At 38.8% G+C, this 19646-nt stretch overlaps 1 protein-coding gene across 1 annotated transcript; it reads right to left on the bottom strand.

Moving 5' to 3' along the window:
• Nucleotides 1-213: 213 nt before the first annotated feature.
• Nucleotides 214-19622, bottom strand: tmem161b (transmembrane protein 161B). Its single transcript, XM_085294138.1, has 12 exons — nt 19379-19622; nt 13719-13822; nt 12112-12192; nt 10827-10924; nt 10571-10727; nt 7684-7835; nt 7549-7609; nt 7305-7445; nt 5186-5299; nt 4028-4202; nt 2992-3088; nt 214-2877 (listed from the first exon to the last, which is right to left on the bottom strand). Exons 1-12 carry the CDS (start codon nt 19379-19381, stop codon nt 2594-2596), a joined length of 1467 nt encoding a protein of 488 aa, XP_085150264.1. The 5' UTR covers nt 19382-19622; the 3' UTR covers nt 214-2593.
• Between the last annotated feature and the right edge of the window lie 24 nt (nt 19623-19646).

The raw sequence follows: 19646 nt of genomic DNA, 5'->3' as shown, positions 1-19646 counted from the left end.
CATCTTTGGTCATCTGGAAACAAGTTTCAGAAGGTGGCATGGCCAGAAAATCAGACAAAACAAAATGCACAAGGTCGTCTTTTAACTTTTCAGAGCTTGGTCTGATCTTCTGACCATAATGAGTCAACTGCATCTTAAGTTTTGATCATTAACCGACGTCCTAGTTGTGTAAAGTTGTGTATGAAGCTACAAGGACGTACTAAAAAGGACGAATTAAAGAACATAATTTATTTAAGACTAAACTCCAAAGCAGAAATAAATACATGAAAGAACAACAGTGTGTGTAATTTGCTTTGTGAACCCAGCAATGAATAACAAACACTTTCAATGGTAACACAAACTGAAGGAGCGATGCCCGATAAGGCATCCAGTACTCTTTCGCAACCGATCAGAACCACGCCGTCAAACACAGGTTCAAAGCTGATTTTAGCCCACCACACTCTGACAATGAAAGAAAAGAGTTTGCCATTCAAATGAGAAATGTTTACAGGCCTCAATATGTGTAATAAATACAAAAAAAAATACAGATCAATCAATTAAACTGGTCATTAGGATAAATTACAATTTGCTTGAGGGGCAGATTTAGACAGATTAGACAGGAGTTTAAGAAGTACAAGGAGTGAGGGGTGTTAAATCAAGTCATCAAACAAATAATTTCCATAAAAAACAAACAGAAAATCTAGAAATTAGGCAGGATTGATACATTCATTATGTGCATATTCTCCATCCTTTAAAAACACACAACTAAAGCTAAGACTTTTGACATCAGGAGCTTAGAAACGCTGATATGGTGGTTCTGTACAAAACTGAGCTGGAATTTTGAAATTACAGCTCGATTGTTTATTAAAAGCAAAAGGAAATGACAGGCCAGAGAACCGCAGCACCGTGCGATTAATCTGGCGCCACGTACCCAACATTCCTGAATAAACTGGACAATCGCATTGGCCAGTGTGTCATCTGCACAATGACTGCTTGTGCGTTTAAAATCACCCACCCCCGAGAATTACAGCATACAAAGGAACGGTAAATACTTCAATATCGTTACGTGAAGCAGAACTAGCGATTCCCTCTTTTTTTTGTCCTTTTTCCTGTGGAGGGAAAAAAGAAAAAGCAGGAGGCGCGGTGGGGCTCGGGGTCAGACTCACTTGGCACACATTTTTAAAATTAAAAAAACAAAACATTTGTTCTGTTGGAAAAAAAAAAGAATACAAATCAAAGATTGTTCTCACGAGGTTAAAATCAATGAATGGATAGAAGTAAAAAGAAACAATATAAAGGCAGTAGCTTATCAACCGTTGCTGACATCGTCTCCTCACCTGACCTTCAGCACAGAGCCTTGTGCTGTAGATGCAGACACAAGCGTGAACCCTGACCCTGTCCCTCCCATTGAATCATCTTCACATCTCCCACATCTTCTAAAAATGGCTCAGTTAAAACCAGGAAGATTCCAATGCAAGTATGATATCAAAACTATGCCTTTCTTTAAAAGAGTCTCTACTCTATCTCAGTTCATTTAGACACATTTAAAGAAATCAGCTTTGAGTCAGCGAGATGTCACCCTTTGAGTCGAACACTGCTTCTCGCTGCTTTTATTACGGACGCCACAACCCGAGCAGCTATTCTGGGAACATCCCAGCCTGTCCCTCCCTCCTCTAACACAGACGCTCACCGGTTAGCAACAAACAGTAAGACTCTTCTCTGAGGCATTGCAGGAAAAAACAAAACAAACCAACAAATTATATTAAGTTTGAAAAATATGTTAAAAGTTTCAATCAAGAGACAAATGTGGACTAAGTGTGGCAATCATCAGTTTCCCACAAATGTAAAAGCACACACGCACACACATAAACAGCTGAGGTGATTGTAGATCTAGATTCAGTGACATCCTTTGGTTTAAATGCAGCTTCTTTAACGTGCATTGGGTTTAGGACCTTGAATATGCCCGAAGGACTCTTAGCATCCAGGCCCCTAGCAGCATGTATGCACTCTGTGGTTTAAATAAGCCAGACTCTTGCTGATGTGTACAATGCTGCAAAGAACCTGCATTTTCTAAGCAGAAGATGTCAAAAACCTGAAGATGCTGATGAATTAAACTCATTGCATGTGCTCTGTTGTGAACAGTTACCATGGATTCAACTCCCCTCACAAAAAAATGATGTAACTGATCAGAATTGCCACACCGATTTTCACCTAGTAAAATTAATTAATTCTATTGTATTTATTTATTTTTACAGCTCTTCCGACACACTGCTGATACCGATTACTCTTACAGTCTTGTTAAGGTTTAGAAATGTTCTTGACCAGATCAAAAGTTGTGGTCACATGTAAAAACAATGTCAGAGTTCATGGTCTATGGAGGAAGCACTGGAAGTTGAACCAGGAGCTCTGAGGATATGACTGAAGTTATTGTACTGGTGGTCAGAGAGAAGAAGGAAGGGAAAGGGGGGCGGATGTTGAGCTGTAAGTAGGCCTCCATTTGCCCCCCCCCCCCACTCAGTCCTTTTTGATCAGGCTGTACACATTAGTTGCACTGCGGTTGTGTGTGTGTGTGCAGCTGGAGGGGGGGGTTGATGACACCAGTGGCCTGGTGATGCTATGCCGCCATGAGATACTGATGGTAGAAGAGGCCAAACAGGGAGGTGGAGAAAAGGCAGGCAGCAATCCACCAAGTGAAGAAGGAGAAGAGGCCCCGGAAAAGCAAGGGGCTGAAAACAGTCCGCAGGCCTCCCAGGGCCACTGAGAGCTGAGCTACTGATGCTCGGGCTCCTGTTTCTATCACCGTAGCTGCTGTTGGTGCTTCACCCATTATAGAGTCCGAGTTCATTTCATGGGTGCAAGGCAGGTCTTCTTCATGATAAACCCACCAGGAGTGACCACCTGTAATAATTGAGGAAAATGGGAGGGGAAAAGGAAATATAACCTGAAGTTGGAGGAAAATGTGATATTTTAAACATGAAAAAATATATATTTACCAAGCAGTAGATGACTCACCTAAGGTTTTTAGCAGCAAGGTTGTGTGTAGCAACATCACCAGGGGTGCCACATATTGTAGTGCAATAACACACAAATAGTAAAAAACACGTGCAACCTAGGTGAAAAGTAGACAAGAAAAGCACCGTTACAATAAGCTTTTTACACAAAATGTTAACACAATATCGTTCCAAATGTTTTCAACTAAGCTCATAAACTCACAGCAGCTTTTGTTTCTCTAAGCCCTATTTCATGTAGGGCAAGGACACATCGTAACAGTAATAATGAATTGATAGATCAAGCAACATCAGCAATAAAACATCTTCACATTTTAAGAGCATTTCAGTCATAAATAAAAATATTAGTTAACTACAGGGATCAGTTTTTTTGTCTGTTGTAGACTTGAATCTAAAAATCTTAACGGGATAAAGCGTTTTGTTCTATCTGTAGTTGTAGTATATTATTCAGGCTTCTTAATTGCTTCGCCTCTGCAAAACCAGCATCTTAGATCAACCTTAACAACACAGTCGCACTAAGGAGAACAGTGATTGCAAACCTTGGCAAAACCAAAATTAATAGGATCGTGTGCAGTGAACCTGCTGCCTTCACAATGGCTGCTTTGTAGACTGCAACTATTCGCAATCTGTGCGATCTTCAAAGTTAAATTTCTGTCTTGATGCACCAAAGTAACAGCAATCAGTCTGCTATCAGTCTGCAGCTGAACGGAGTCAAGTTGGAAATTGCAATAACTTTGATAAACTGGTGAAAATCACCTGTTGCACATCTGTCGTGTAAACCAGAAATCTGTCTGAGAGTGACTGCAGTTTGAGACTGCACCCAATGGGAAAAAATTCAAAGCAATGACTGGGCAACTACTCATTTCATTCCATATGCCATAGGTGATGTAATCTAAACACTCTGAATCCCTCGTTTCAGTGCTCACCTTAAGTCGAAACGGGTAGTTGCATTTTCTTACATTAAAAAAAACAGAGTCGTAATTGATTAATAATGATCAATAATTATGACTAATATCATGGGAAAAACAAAAATTGCCCACCATCTTCTGCAGGTCCACAGTACTTATCCGTCCAGCTTCCTTCTTCATCTGATCCACACCCTTCTGGGCCAAGTTGAGGTAAGCCTGCAAGTGATGTCTCATCATAGCAAGCCGCAGCACACACATCAGTACGATCGCCCATAACCGCAAAGTATCATACGTCTGTTCAGTCATCCTGACAGTAACAGAAAGACAGGAGTGAGAAGAGGGGGGATGAAAGGATGGCAGTCCCCCCCCCCCTGGCACACAAACTCAATACATCATGTAGCCGCTGTGCCATTTGGATGGTAGGTAAGAATGCTGAGACAGAAAGGAAAGACTGTAAGAGCAAAAAGAGTAATACACAACAAAAAAAGAAAAGTAAGAGAGGGTGAAATTGAGAAATTAAAAAAATAATGAAAAGGGGGCACTGTAACATGAAATAGGACTTAATCAGGTTTGAGTCGCTGTCAACAGCAGGAGAAAGTTCAAGACATGACAGAATTCAAACTTGTGCCACAAATGAAATACACAAACTCAAAATAAACAAAGAGAAGGTGGAAAAAAAGGGCCTTCTGTCAGGCGTGACTAAATTTGTTTAAAGTCCAAACAGAAAATGCGTGTACTTGTTGTCACTTTATCTTTGCACTGAATACAATCGTTATCTCATTTTTGTACATTCCTTTCTCACAAATGGCGTTGCTTTGTTTACATCTGTTTCGCACTACAAAAGGACACAATTGCTTTTATTTATTTATTTATTTTTTTTATACCTTGACAATGACGTCTCATCTCTGAGTGCCAGGTAATTAGCTTTCTAGATATCAAGGCAGTTGAACTGACTTCCCTTCCAGAGTACGGATCCGTCAACGTGATGTGTGAGACTATAGACTTCCGGGAGAATCATGATGAATTGTTTACACAGACTAAAATGTGGGCAACAAACTAGTTTACATCCGAGTTTTGTTCATATTCAGCCAGCACTGTGTTTTATTTACAAAGTCAACTTTGGACTATGATGATGTTCAAACCGGTCCAATTACTAAACTACTTATTTGATGTTGAAGTAAAAAAATAATTCCTTACGGCTCTAATTCATCCAGTTACAACACAAAGCTTAAACTGTATTTACGAGCACGGAACATGTTACTACACAACGTGTCCCATATCTTTACTTACAAAGGCACACTCTCCTTTCCCAGAGTGGGGTTCATTATGTAATCCTTGGTAATAGGCTTCACCCACAGCAGGACCATGATGAGAGGGGACAGGAAGTTGATATGAAGCAGAGTCCTACAGAAATAAACACAATACTTAAAACCAAGGAAACTCATTTTCCCCCCTTCAGAATCATCTATGAATTCATACATTATAGAAAACTGAAGACATCAATGAAATAATCAATTTTTAAATGTTAAGACTGCGAGAAATAAAGTCCACACTACGAACATAACTTTCCCCGCGAGTGGTGAGAAGATAACCAAGACACACATTTCGAAGGAATGGAGATAATCCCTGCTGGTGACAGGGTCTGAAGATGTAAGCTCATGACACTTAAGTAGGGGAATGGAAGAGGAAGCCATTTTGGGGAGTCTGCTATGCCAAAGTGGATTATCTGAATGCGATGTGCTCCCTGCTCTGTACCCCCTATCATGGTCAGAGGCATCCCACCCAGTGAGTTCTGAAATGGAAATCTGCCTCAATTGAGCAAGCCTTCATCTGACTTGCAGGGTGCTCTCTTAAATTTGACACACTCTGAATAGTAGGAGACAAGTATAACTGGGCTGCACTTGTCCTCTTGATAGTCCAAGATAGGATAGTTTAATAGTTAAGCATTGTTTTTGTGGCCAATTTAAGCACATCCCATATGAAACAGGTCTAACGTAACAAATACATTAAACAAAGGTTAGAGGAAATCAAAAACACTGTCTTACCTCAAGGCAACGAGTAACTACATCTGGAAGGTCCATTCTTTCATTTATTAATATATTTTGTATATTTTGTAATGACACCAGAGTGGCAAAAAAATCTGTATAGAGACCTTCAGCCATTGTTTACAGGCTCATCTCTATCTGTTCTTCACTGGAGGGATTCTGCACGACACAGCCACAAGTGTTCCTTGCAAGGTCCACGTTAAACACGACGGGCCCCATCTGATCCAAACAAATTCATTTTGGTTTAATCTGCCCAAAGAATAGGCTGCCAATATGAAGCAGGCTTCGTTTCATGACTGTCTGCAAAGTTTAATCTTGCAAACAATACTAGGTAATCAAAAACTCTAATGCAACTTCTGCTCCAACATTTGCTCAGTATCATCTACGGAGTAGAGAACTGAGTAGCTCAGGGCTTACAGATTAATGAAAGCAGACTAAACAAGGTCAAAAATGAGAAAACTGCGGTAACAGAAGGTTCTTTATAACCATATGACCTTAATTGTAAACTATCTTGTTCCAGCAGCCACTTTCTTTTTCAGTTTGCTACTTTGAGTACTGAATTTGTACATCTATCCTTGAAGAGCTACCTCGTCAGGCCAGGACTCTGCAGTCTATTTACACCTACAGGCCAGTGGACACGCTTTCAATGATGAGGATGTACACATCCTGGACAGGGAGGAACGCTGGTTCGAGCGCGGAGTCAAGGAGGCCGTTTACGTGAAAAGGGAAAGACCATCTCTGAATCGAGGAGGGGGTCTGAGGGTACATCTTTCGCCATCTTACAATGCTGTGATTGCAGCCATTCCCCAACTCTCTGTGATGGTGCTCAGGGTCATTGATCAATGGTTATGAGAATTTGCTTAATTATGATGAAGGAACTGACCTCCCAGCCTATTGTTCCTTTAGTGGTGCTAGTTTCAGGCATTGTGCAAATGTACTGTTTATAAGATTGGGGAAACCTGCAGTCAGCTGAGACTGAAGAAGTCACTTGGATGAGCGACGAAACGTTTTTCCCACTGAATACGCTACGTCCAGATGAACAGAATCAACTTTCTATCTATCCGTTTTGTTTGTAACTCTACACGAGATTAAATACTTTACAGCTCCAAATAGCACAGTTATCTTACCAGGTGAAACAAAGAAGCATATTTTTAATTGATATTTGTCTGCCAGCAATGCTACATAAAAACTAAAAGGAAAAATTTTATAAACTCTAGTGATACTTTTTTTAAAACTGTAAAACGGAGTATTGGTTCTTTGTATTTCTAGTTTTAAGATCAAACATTTAACATCTAAGGGGTATACGTATTATTGCTGTCTATAAAAAGGGCTACTGACGTATCTACAAAGCACAGAAGACTCACTGTGTAAATTTGGTTGTAGTTAGGTTGAGTGCATCTAGGTGCATTTGGGCCAACCGTAGACCAGGGAAAGTTAGAAACGCTCCGATCAGAGAGCAAAGCAGTGCCAGGATCAACTTGAAGGTGAGCTTAGATATGGGACCCCTGTGAAAGAGAAAATCCACGTTACTTATGACGGTCATTTTACAAGTCGTAAAGAATCTATGACAGCGGAGGAAAGAAACAACAACACTGATGTTACACTTACTGGGAGTCGAGGCCTTGGTGCTCCAGAAACTGTTGAGCGCTGTCAGAAAAGTTTTCAAAACCTAGAAAGGAAGGCGTGTTCAACGGTGAGCAATATTTTTATTACCCACAAAGAAAGCTATGGTGCAGAACTGACCTGTCTCCAGACCAAACTCCAAGTAGTTTTCAGTGACAATGAGAATGGCCATGGCTTTAACAAAAAAGAAGAAAGCAAAAGTAATGCAGAGTGAGCGCTCGCCGCTTTCTTCCAGCTTGAAGTAATGGGCAGTTAGAGAAAAAAGCGTCTTACTGTACAGTGCACAGTTAAGGAAAACATCTCAAGAAGCACAATGACATAATCAGCTAAGACAAACTACTTTGCCTAAACTTTATCCTTTTGTCAAATTCAAAAGAAATACACAACAATATGCGATGAACAACGTGGATATTCACCATGCAAACTATTTTTCCTCTTTACAGAAGAACACAGTCTGTGGATACTGAAAGACCCGTGTGAACCCTCACTCATTTAAAGTCACACAAACCCTGCTAGCTGGTATGTGTGGAGAGTGGATCTCTGGTGCTTTGGCACCGCTGCATATAACTGAAGTGATGAAAATATTTATACTATTTTGCAGTGACTTTGCTCTGATGTTCACAGAGATGAAATCCTTGGATTCTGGAACATATAAGGTTACAGTGTGGCATTCAATCTCTTTCACTCAAAATCAAGAATAGCATTCAAACAAGTGGGTTTTCTTTTTACCTCTCCAACCTTCATTTGTACTATAATGCTCACTAGATAAAAGTTAGCATGAGGCTCTAAGAGGAATAAGTTTGAACTATGATGTAGGGCGTTACAATCAAAGGTGGCTTGCTAACACTGGGAGGATAAAAGGGAGATTTTTAAGCAGGAATTTACATTTTAGTAAATAGATTTAAAAGGTAAATACCATCAAATGTGCATACTTGCAGAATTCCAGTAATTCCATTACTTTCAGTAAATAGTTGAGAGAGCTGTGCAGCTGACCTCCAAGGCAAGAGTCTTAAGGACTCTATCAGAAAAAAATTAAAGGCATTACTTTGAACATAACGTGAACTCCACAGAGTTCACAGCATGTGTGCACATTTGCTATATGTATAAGTGACATCAAGTGACATTATGTATGAGATCAGAGCTGTTCTACAGTATGGCAGCCACATGTAGTTTGGCCTACTTTCGTTAATTAAAGGCCATGCATACTCTGACAGCTGTGATGGAGCTCTGGACTACAGATGGCCACTTTGAAACAAATTATTTAACTGTAGCTTCTAAACTGTGACAGTTCACCTGTCTAATGTGAAGAAAAACACACAAGGTGATCTGCTGTTAGAGATAGAACAGATTTACTGATCTACTCCTACATGTGTAAATATATGCAGCACTTTTGCTTTGGAAACCCTCACAGATGGCTCCCCGTTTGATGCTGTAGAAATGTCATAAACTCAGAAAAAAATACTTAAATTTCACCAACATCATACTTGAAAGGCATTCTGTGATTCTGGAGTTGTCCGTGTATACCTCTGGCAGCTGAAAGCATACAACTTGTCTTTCGCTCTGTGTAAGATGAGCAACTCACAGGGATGCAACGGAGAAATGTACAGACAGCAGGAATCGTAATCATGAGCTTGCCTGTAAAATTGAATGCATGCAGTTTAACCCTGTGTTGAAAGTGATATGTAAATTTTACAAGGTCCGCCCTCATAAGACTGTTGACCAGGTCCTCATTCAGACATGAAGCTGACGTGTGCGGATGCTGTCAGATTAATGAAAAGGAGAGGTTATGAGAGTATTTAAACTTGTCACCAGGGCTGAAATGGGGAAAAAACTGAAATCATGTGTCGAATTAACACATATCCCCTCATCTTCAGCTTTCATCAGTTTCCTTTTCCCCAGGCATACCAGTATGTTGGGCTGTGAAAATTGGGCCTCCAATCGCCAGTGCAGGCAGGAAATGACACACCGTCTGACCACAGTGAGCCACATCTGACCTGGAGAACTGGAAAGATTGATCCCCTTGGTCGGTGGCAAGGATAATGTATATTATTCAGCACAGCAAATAGCAGGAGGACGATAAAGGCAATGGGAATTCGAACCAGGAGAATCTTTACCTCTCATTTCAGTGCCATTAGTCTCCTCTGTTGCATTTACATAGCACATTGAATCTCTGTTATAGACATGTTAACCTATGTTGACCTACATATTTCTTGAGTGGCCACTTATGATCGGATCTGAGCTGCCCAATCTACATCTAAATAAACACATACATCAGATCCTCACAAAAAACAGAAGCTTGCTGTTTTTAGCTGGCTGGAGGAAGTAAAACACTGACAGAAGCTACAAAAGGACAAGAAACCGGGGGGGGGGGGGGGGGGGGGGGGGGGGGGGGAAACAAAAAAACACTGTTTCTTCACGTTTTTTGCCCAAGATAGCACACTTGTAACAATACTGCTAATGTTGAACTGACCATCATTTGATGTCAGACTATCATTTGTGGTGTCAGAACACAAAAGTCTTGATAACGATGTATAATCATAACACCGTCTAACGAGTTCTAATGAATCCTAATGACAAAGCAGCCACTATCAAGTGTTAGGTTTGATCTTCTGACATGTTTACATTCGGTGGTCTAATGTCACAGTTAACAGGAAATAAAGAGTTTGGACTGCATTATTATTTTTAACAAAAGTCTAAGTAAAGGCAACACAGTATGTGTAACCGGGCAACACCAGCAAGCACTAAACGTAAAATAGAAAATTGCTTAAAAAAACCGGTGCAACATGATGAACAGCAGGTGCTGTACTGATGATTGCCTATGACAGTCTGCATATAAAGTTGAAATGTGCTAATGAATGAAAGAATATTTTTGTTATGCTAAATTTTATAATTGTGTAACATTTTCTTACTGTCAGCATATTATCAAATAAAAAGCTAGTTCACACAACAACACTGAAAAAAAAGAAAAGAATTAATAAAACGTAAAGACTGACTGATGTAAGGATACACAACAAAGGCGAGTACTAGTAGGCACCAGACCACACTGATGTTCATCTCTCCCGAGGGCTGAGCCACACTGTAGTACAGCTCTGTTATCAGATAAACCACAGTTGCTGCTACTGTGAAATCCACAAGCCACTGGAACTCTGGGAAGTAGTGCAAAGCTGCGGACATAAAGTACATAATTAAATCAACACTTTCAATTACAAAACAGATTGTATTGCACAGTATTTACAGGCTGTGGGAACAAACAGTCAAGTTACCTAATGTGTCCACTTCTGTGATGCATTTCGTCTCCAGCTGTAAGTCTATGTCCTTGGGGACTGTTAGGGGCTTACTGTCTATGTGACCATTGTACTTCCTTGAAAAGGAGTGACAGAACAACAACTTGGGTGAGAAAGGGAGAAAAAAAACTGGAACAGAGTCAAGATTTATGGTAAAGCATTTTTAAAGGAAAAGAAACCGGAATAACAGTAGTCTGAACTGAAAACTCTCATCTGAACTCTCTTTTAGGCAAGAAGAGAATCCATGACAGCTAAAAGCTTTACTTATGAGATCCAATGCAGCTCAAGCATTCAAAATTTCATTACCAATACTAATGTACTCTCCCACGACCCAGTGTGGCAAAATGTAGGCAACTCTAAATCGCTAATAACAAGTGAATGGAGAGCTGCTCTTTAATGTTGAAAAACTGTCTGAGGGCCTCCTTAGTTTTGGACTGCTGGCTGAACAATACCATTCTAAGACTCAAAGACCAAACATGCCCTAGATAGATTTAATTTCTGAGGCACCTGACAGGAAAAAAGGGGCTCAGCTACACCCCTGGCTGAGGGAGTTGGACGCTTAACAAAGAGAATTGAGCTGCATGGCACGAGCTGGCCAAAGGACAGTGGTCCCTCTTTTTCTTCTAGAGATTACTGAGCATGTGGTGATGATAGCCTTGACCTGCCTCATACAGGGTCAAAGAAAGGACTGTGCTACAAAAACCGCCTTAAGTTGAGAGATGGACACCATGTGGAACAGTAAGGATTAACCGTCACCGGTGACTTTAAATTCACATTTAAAATGAAGAGTACAAAGGCAATTCGTTTGTATGGCCCAACATACACCTGCAGCTCTAGAAAAATGAATAGCATGGGTTTTTTTGTTTGTTGGTTTGTTTGTTTAATGCAAAGTAGTCTCAAAGCAAAATTTGACACTTCTAGTATTAAGGCTTGACATCTGACCCCTTTGAATTGATAATGCCTTTTAGATTTCAGAGATGATGCAATTCTTTTCCCCTAAAACAGTCCAAATAGTAACACCTACCCCCCTTAAATGTCCAACTTTCCTCATATCCACTGGACAGGACCACTTACATGAGCTGTTCTTAAACCCAATGAACAGCCATGGAGGAACAAACCAGAAGGAAATCTGTCTATTTTATCTCCTTACTTCAAAAAATCCTTAAATGAACCACATAAACACATCTTTGGCACCTCCTCTTTGCCTCTGCTATTCCCCGCTACCAAACAATAGCCTTCATTCGCACCCTTCCTTCCAACCTACCTGTCTTTCCTTTTCTGTCCTTTTTGTTTCCCAGCTAAGCTCCTCAACTCATCTTCCGTAGGGTGCTGGTACCACCGCAAACTGCGAACAAAGAAAAGAACAGCCATGTGACTTTGTACTCAGAGTAGTAGACGGGGAAAAAAAGACAGTTTTAAAGCACGTGCAAAGTACATTTGTGACAAAGACACAGCCATTCTAACACACTCTCTCACACTACAAGAAGACTGTTGATTTATGTATCTATGTATTTTCTAATTTATGTGTTCCAGGTGCAGTATGTTAGTTTTTTTCTAACAGGAGCAACAGTTGGTGCTACACTGTGTATTTCTATATGTATCCTTTTATTGTATTTTGTTAATTTCCCCAGTATACCCCCCTTCTTTTTTTCCTGCCTGTCCTGCCTTAGAAATCGTCATACTATACCACATATAATGAATAACCAAAATAACACAAATAGAAATAAATAAACAGATAAAAGATTCACATGTTGCTGTTCTTGCAAAAGCAAAATGTGTTTGGCACATTTAAATCATAATTCTGATTGTAAAAGCTGCCAGACAGGACAGGATTTAAAAAAAGGAAAGAAAAAGAGAAAAAAAGCACGCACAAAGGAAAAAAAAATGACTGACTGTTGCTAGATTTGATGTACATTTGCTAAGACACCCAGCATAAAATAGTATATGCTGACTATGAACTATGGAAGGCATAGGCAAGTAATTTGGGGTTAAACATGTACCATAAGAAAACTGGGGACTATATAATCAATTGTTCATTCATTTCCCTTTCCCAACAATCAAAGACGATTCGTCTACTGTTAAAACTTTAAATTGCCTTACATTACTCTTCAAAAATGCTCTTTTAAGTGGTGACATTAAGTCTAGATTGTATGAACATGACTCAAAGCCTCAATTTATAACATCTCTAAGCTTTATGATAAACTTAGAGAACACAAAAGCGCGCACTAACCAGACATATCGCAAAGATTCACTTCACATAAGCGACGCTAATACACATCTAAAATGCATTTATAAGAGCTTTTACAACAGAAAGAGTATTTGTCCTTAAGGACTAAGCTTGAAATAAGACCTAATTCAGGAGCATCCCTTTAAAGACAAAGACCCTCCTTAACTTTGTTTAGAAACTCTCTTGTTAGCGCATCTTGAGAACTACTGTGAGGTGGAGGAGGATAGAAGGAGCAAAGCTTGCTTTTTTTACATTCTATATTTATTTACTTATTATGGAAAAAAGTAATTGCAAAATATTCTGAGGGGACAACGCTCTGCTTAGGGCAAACAGTTCTGAAAATGTTGCAACGGTGCCCTAAAAAAAGCTTATTAATTATTAAAGATGTTCCAAAAAGCAGTTTTCTCAAAAACATATGTGGCACTAGTTAGAGGAAATGAAGCGCACCCTATTTCTGTCCTTTCAGGTCACCCCAATATTTTGCCGACCTTTGGTCTTTGATCAAAATGCTTCCGAAAGCTTTAGAGTCTGAGTAAACATTTTGATCCCGATTGTTTGGAACCCTTTTTGAAATAAACTTCCCAGGAGGCAACTAAACTGCCTGCAGCACTTAAAGAAACAGCATGTAAGAGAGTCTACATTACCTGCCACTGCAGAGTAGCCATCTTGCCAAGGAATAATGAGGTATGATTTTCTGAATTACACTGGCCATTACCATGGTAACCACAAGCTGCACACCGATCACACCCTGTGGAAAAAGGATTGGATTTAAATCACATTTAAAGAAAGAATAATTACGCATGCCATACAGCCGCTACAAAACGAGCTCAGCATGACCTAGAGGTTCATCGCTTCAGTATTATTTAGACAAGCCCAGCTACACCTAAAGCTACAAAATGTGTAGAATGCGAAAATACATCATTTAAAAGGCCAACAGAAATTTACAACCAAAGGGGCGCTGTGGCAGTCTTTTACTGTTCATTAAAACCAGAATACTGACATCGTAAGTGCTTTAACATCATTGACACCTTGATTTATGTGTCTTTTTTGACACTCTGGTTAATGCTACTTCAACACTTGTTTGATTGGTAAAGCTACAATTTGCAAGCAGCGGTAGATGTGATGGAACAGTAAAGACAGACAGAGAAATCTTCATCTTATAGTTACTGAAAACCTTTTTTTCCTCTGTTTACCACCTAAGCAGTAGTCCTTTTATGTACAACTCTGGTTGTATTAGGCCATCATAACCAGCCAGTCAGTTGCATTATTTCATAGTACTGCTTGATGTTTAGTATTTGTTATTTATTTAATTCATTAGATCAGGAAATAAAGAGAAATGTATTGCATTTATGCAAATTTAAAGGTTGTAAGAAAGCTTGTAAAACATTTTATAATGACCAGAACTGATTAGTCATTTACTGTGCCTGTCTCTTCTTCTATATCACAATTAAACACAATCTTGTAATGTCTTAAGTGAACATAGAAGCTAGAGTATAAAAAATATGGGGTGATGTGTAACATTTAAATAAAGCAGACTCCAAATACAATTTTTCAGATACAATTTTAAAGCCTATTTTTATTTGAAAGCAGCACAAAGGCAACAATTCAATTGAAACTGCAAAGATTTCTAAGAAAATATGTATTTTCTTTGAAATCTCTGCTCATTTGTAATTTCATGGCATCAACACCTTATGAAAGGTTCCCCACCATTTACCTGAAATAAAAGGAAGTCACTGAAATTGTTTTATATAGAGTCACCAGCCCATAAAACTTCAAGCACTCTCATAACTTCAGCATACATCCCCAGCTGGCTGGCTAATTCAAATATCTGCTTATTTAAAAACAAAATAATAATATTTTGTTTTACAGCATTTTAACAAAGTGTTGTACTCTGTAAGTAACCTAGGTTACTTCACTGTGATGTGATTTTAAAATAACTGACATAAAACTGCAGCACTTTTTGGAACATATAAAAAACAAAACAAAACAATGTTACTCTTTAATTTGTTACTTAAACATCCAATCAGAAAAAATCATCCATGCATCCACTTTCTTAACCACTTAGCTGATTTAGGTCACATGCTACAGAATACTGGGTACACCCTCAATAGTTCACCAGCCCAGTGCAGAACATGGTAAAATCAAAGAATGCACAATTAAGCTTAAAATGATTTTGCAGTTTAGAACATTTTATTTTCCTAAAAGCAGATATCTTTTTAATATTTTACTAGGTTTATAATATATAATATAATAATATTAGTGTAAATGTAATTTTATCTTGACACAAAACACAACAAGCTATTGAATTCTTGCTCTAGTTGCCGGATGTTGAATTTTATTGCGTTTTGGTTCATTAGTGCTAGCCTACTCCAGACATTTCATTTTTTTTATTAAAGGTATTTAATTTGAGATTAGTTTCTGTACTGGGTCATTGCGGTCAAGCGTGTGCAGGCACAGATATCAATGGTTCCTACTGATTGCCAAAGAGAAGCCAACCCACTGATCTAAGCCTACATTGAGAGGATAAAAGCGCAGCATGATGGGAACGATTCTGGCTCCTTAAGCCTAAGTGAATATTGATCCAAGTGTGCCAGGTTGCTATTAAGCTTCTTGCTTAATCTTTGGATACCTTACACAGAAGCAAAGGCTCATGGCAACACAGACATTATGACAAATGGTGCAGAAAAAGTGGCAATTAATTTACTCTTATTGTATTTTTTAATGTTTACTTTAAGATAATTTATTATAACTTAAATTGTAGATTATGAAGCAGTAACTCTGATAATCCAACTTGGAATGGGAATCTGTTTGGAGTGTCTGCTTGTTGCAATAAAAATGTCAATATTTGTCACCACTGTACCAATACTCCTATTGATTTTTCTTCCAATACATATCTTTTTTCACACTGCTAAAGAATATAGGTAATAAGAAATGCTATCACTTTATAAGTACATTCACAACAAATGATTTGTGAATCATTTGGAATGATCACGATTGATGTATTGATGACTTATTAAATGGAGATGCAAGTCACAGTTATACAGATCAGCTGTACGCTTAATGGCCGAAGAATAATGTATATAAATACATACATGAATGTATGCACTATATCTACAGAGCTGAGTAATCTTTGACAGTTTATTTAGAGAAACGATGTGAACCACCATACTAACATCTTTCAGTGATCTACACTCAATAAGAAGATGAGAGGCCTGATGAGAATTTAGAGGAAGAGGAACCTTGACAACATACAATCTCCAGAATAACATCTTGACCAGCTGGCAAGTGGCTGCTGGTGGTTGCCAGGTAAAACTGGTCAAAAAGAGTGTAATTGGGTTGGTTACTGACATATTGCCGGGACTAAAAAGTAGTTTACATAGAAGACACTGACTTGTTTGCAAACACTTGCCAAGTTCTAATCGAGTGTCTCTTCTCACAGACAGATGGGACTTTTGTGTGTTGTTTTTGTTTTTTGTAGAAACAAACATGATGCAGCATAAAGGGGGTTCCCCACCAAAATGTTTTTGTCTGGCGCATTCAAATATTTTAATTAATAAAGTTTCTAATAAATGTACTTGGAATATTAGCAAGAAAGAAAAATGCATTATATACACTTATAATGGCCTGTAGGTATCAAATACATCAAATCAAAAAATATTATGAGCTCAAACTAAATTTGAAATAGGTTTCACTTACAAAACTGCATGCTGAAAAACAACTAGAAATTGATAGCTAGACAACCAGAGATTAAGAATGACAAAGAATTCACATTTGGGCTTACACGGTAATCCTCAAATATTTTAAAGTCATCTGAGTTTACATTATCAACAATTTAAGGCTAAACATAACCCTGTGCCCTGATTGGAATCCACTTAAAAATTTACATAAAGCCATAAAGATTATTTTAACATACTAATGGTCAAAGAGTTTTAGCCGCAACAATGACAACAAACTGATTCTCTTTATATTTTAACCTTCAAAACATGCAAACATGCAATTTCTGCAATGTTACAACTCAATGTAAGTATCTGAAAATAAATAGCATTTGATGAGCTTTGTTTACAGCTAGCTGAAAGTGTTAAACAGACATCCGCTTCCAAGTTTGGACGACAAACATTTATCACAATGACAAAAAGCAACACATATTACTAGTAAATGTATCGCCAAGCAGGACCGGATTAAATAGCAACACACCTGTCTCTGAGTGATGGTTAAACCCATGTCAGGGTGAACTTGGTGTGTAAGGAGGAAATGAATAACACCTTGACAGCACAAGTGATACTGGCAGACATATACATTGGACCTAGATTTTATATTGGTCATGGGAATCCCTAGTGTCACCCAGCATGGGGTAAGCTTCAAAAGCTGAAGTCAATACCTCTTCTGGACTCACATAGAGGAGAGTGGGTGCCATTTATTTGGCAATTATTCTCACTTAGATGTGACGCGTGACCAAACACAACCTCTCTCACTCGGGACATTTTTTTTCATGTGAGTAATGGTCATGCTATATAGGTCAAAAGCACACACTCTTAGTTTGGTGGATGCTGACCACACTCTGTGGGAGACCTGCAAGGATCTCAGGCCTGAGGGAAATTGAGCCAGCATGGACTCCCTTATCTTGCCCAGTCCGCTTGACCCCCTCCACAGAACAACCAAATGAAATCTGTAGGGGGTGGGGAGTGGGAACTGCAGCGATAAACACTATCTGTAAGAGCTCAAAAACCTCACTACTATTTTACAGATGAAACTAACTTTGAAGCAGTGAAACCCTGTACTGACCAGCACTTCTCCAGTGTCATTCATCTTCACTATATACTGCTGGGTGTATTTAAAATCTTCAGCTAGTGAGGGTTCCAGAGGTCCAAGAACAAAGTTTGTAATATAAACATTGCAGCATATGATAGAGATGTTCCATATGTTGATTATAAAAACAAGTCTAATAGTAACACTAGATACTTGATGAATGAATCAGGGTGCGAATTACAGAATGCAATATACAAGGACGGTACAATGCCTATTCATTGTGTCAATACAGCAAATCCACAATACTTGATGCACTACATGATGATTACCTATAATACACTGCAATATATTTGTGAATTTCAATATTTGCTGCATTGTGTTGTCATTATATTCAATTTTAATTATGCGTCCAATTAATTATTCCTGTATGCTGGTGTCCATCATTTTACTCATGCAAGTAAACTTCCACTACGTTTACCTCCCCTTATCAGTAAGCACCATCATGAAGAGACGGGAAGTTGACTCTTGTAAGTCAAATTGGTGTGGTGAGGGGGGGGCGTAAAAGTCAATTCAGCTCTTAACCTTGAGCCAACCTTTGAAAGTATTTTGAAGGTTACTACAACTTATCAACTAACCAAATATAGATAAACATAGTTATAGAACTGTTAATAAGCATGTTAATACTTAATGAGTCAGTCACTTGTTAACGGTTAGTTCAAGAAGTTCAGACTCAGTTCTGTGCCTTTAAGGCACATCACAGCAGATACAGTCAGCTGCATTAACCAATGAAGATACAAATTGTACCTGCAGGAGGTTATGCAAATTCTATCTCTATTATTTTAAAAACCTTTCCTTTACTCTGTTTCTTTTTTAAAGAAGGCAAAATCCTTTCAATAGCTTTCAATAGGAAATACATTTTCATGTTTGACACTCCATCTTACTTTTACTTAGGTGATGCTGTGTTAGAACTTGAGATACTTTTATAAATCCACGGCTATTGATCCAATAAGGACTGCCCAATCGCTTGACTTATATAAATATAAATGTCATTACAATTGTACGTACAGCGGGGTTGAATTTATAATTTAATGTGAAAAAAATGTTTTGGGGGGTAGTTTTCATCTCCTTCCCGAAATTATCTTGCCAGCTGAATGGTAAGCTAACTGCTAATTATATGGTATATACGACCTACCTTCAAAGTCCCATATGCAAAACTAGTAAATGACAATAACTGCAAACAGTGTATGTGAGTGGACCCTACTTAACAGCATAACATATATGTATATACTATATAATATGTACTACTCCATTCACTACTCTGCTGTCACCGTTTTAACTTACAAGCTACACTGACCTGCCGACTACAAGCATTTGCTCTGGCTAGCAAGCTAAGCTAACATCCCACTGCAGTCACAATAGCAAACGGCACAAAAAGTAAAACGCTTCAGAGTCAAGGTAAACATTTACATGAAAGCTGATGTTAGAGGCTGGAGACCTATCAAAGAAGTGAGACAAAACATATATAGCGTTGCGTTCAGGTGCTCGCTGTCATACTCACCATGTTGATGCAGTGCAGCTAAAACGAACTCTACCCCGGCAACACTGAGCTCTCCGACTCGGAAATCAAGCGGCGAGGAGCACATAAGCGCTTCCTACGATTCTAATACACAAAAAGAAGAGGTTTCTCATTCAATTTGTCACCGTATCTGTTCATACACCCCTACATTGTCAAGAAAAATCAATGGATTCTGCCTCCGCTCCCAAGTATTTTCAACTGCAGTAGAGGTCACATTAAAACTCTGGGTAAGGAGGTGTCCACAGATGTG

The sequence above is a fragment of the Mchenga conophoros genome, linkage group LG12 (genome assembly GCF_057382185.1).
Source record: "Mchenga conophoros isolate Kocher_MC1m ecotype Shallow Benthic linkage group LG12, M_conophoros_male_GT1.1, whole genome shotgun sequence".
Classification (NCBI taxonomy): Eukaryota; Metazoa; Chordata; class Actinopteri; order Cichliformes; family Cichlidae; genus Mchenga; species Mchenga conophoros.
Note: the sequence above shows the minus strand (reverse complement) of the source record. Positions and strands in the feature narration are given on the sequence as shown.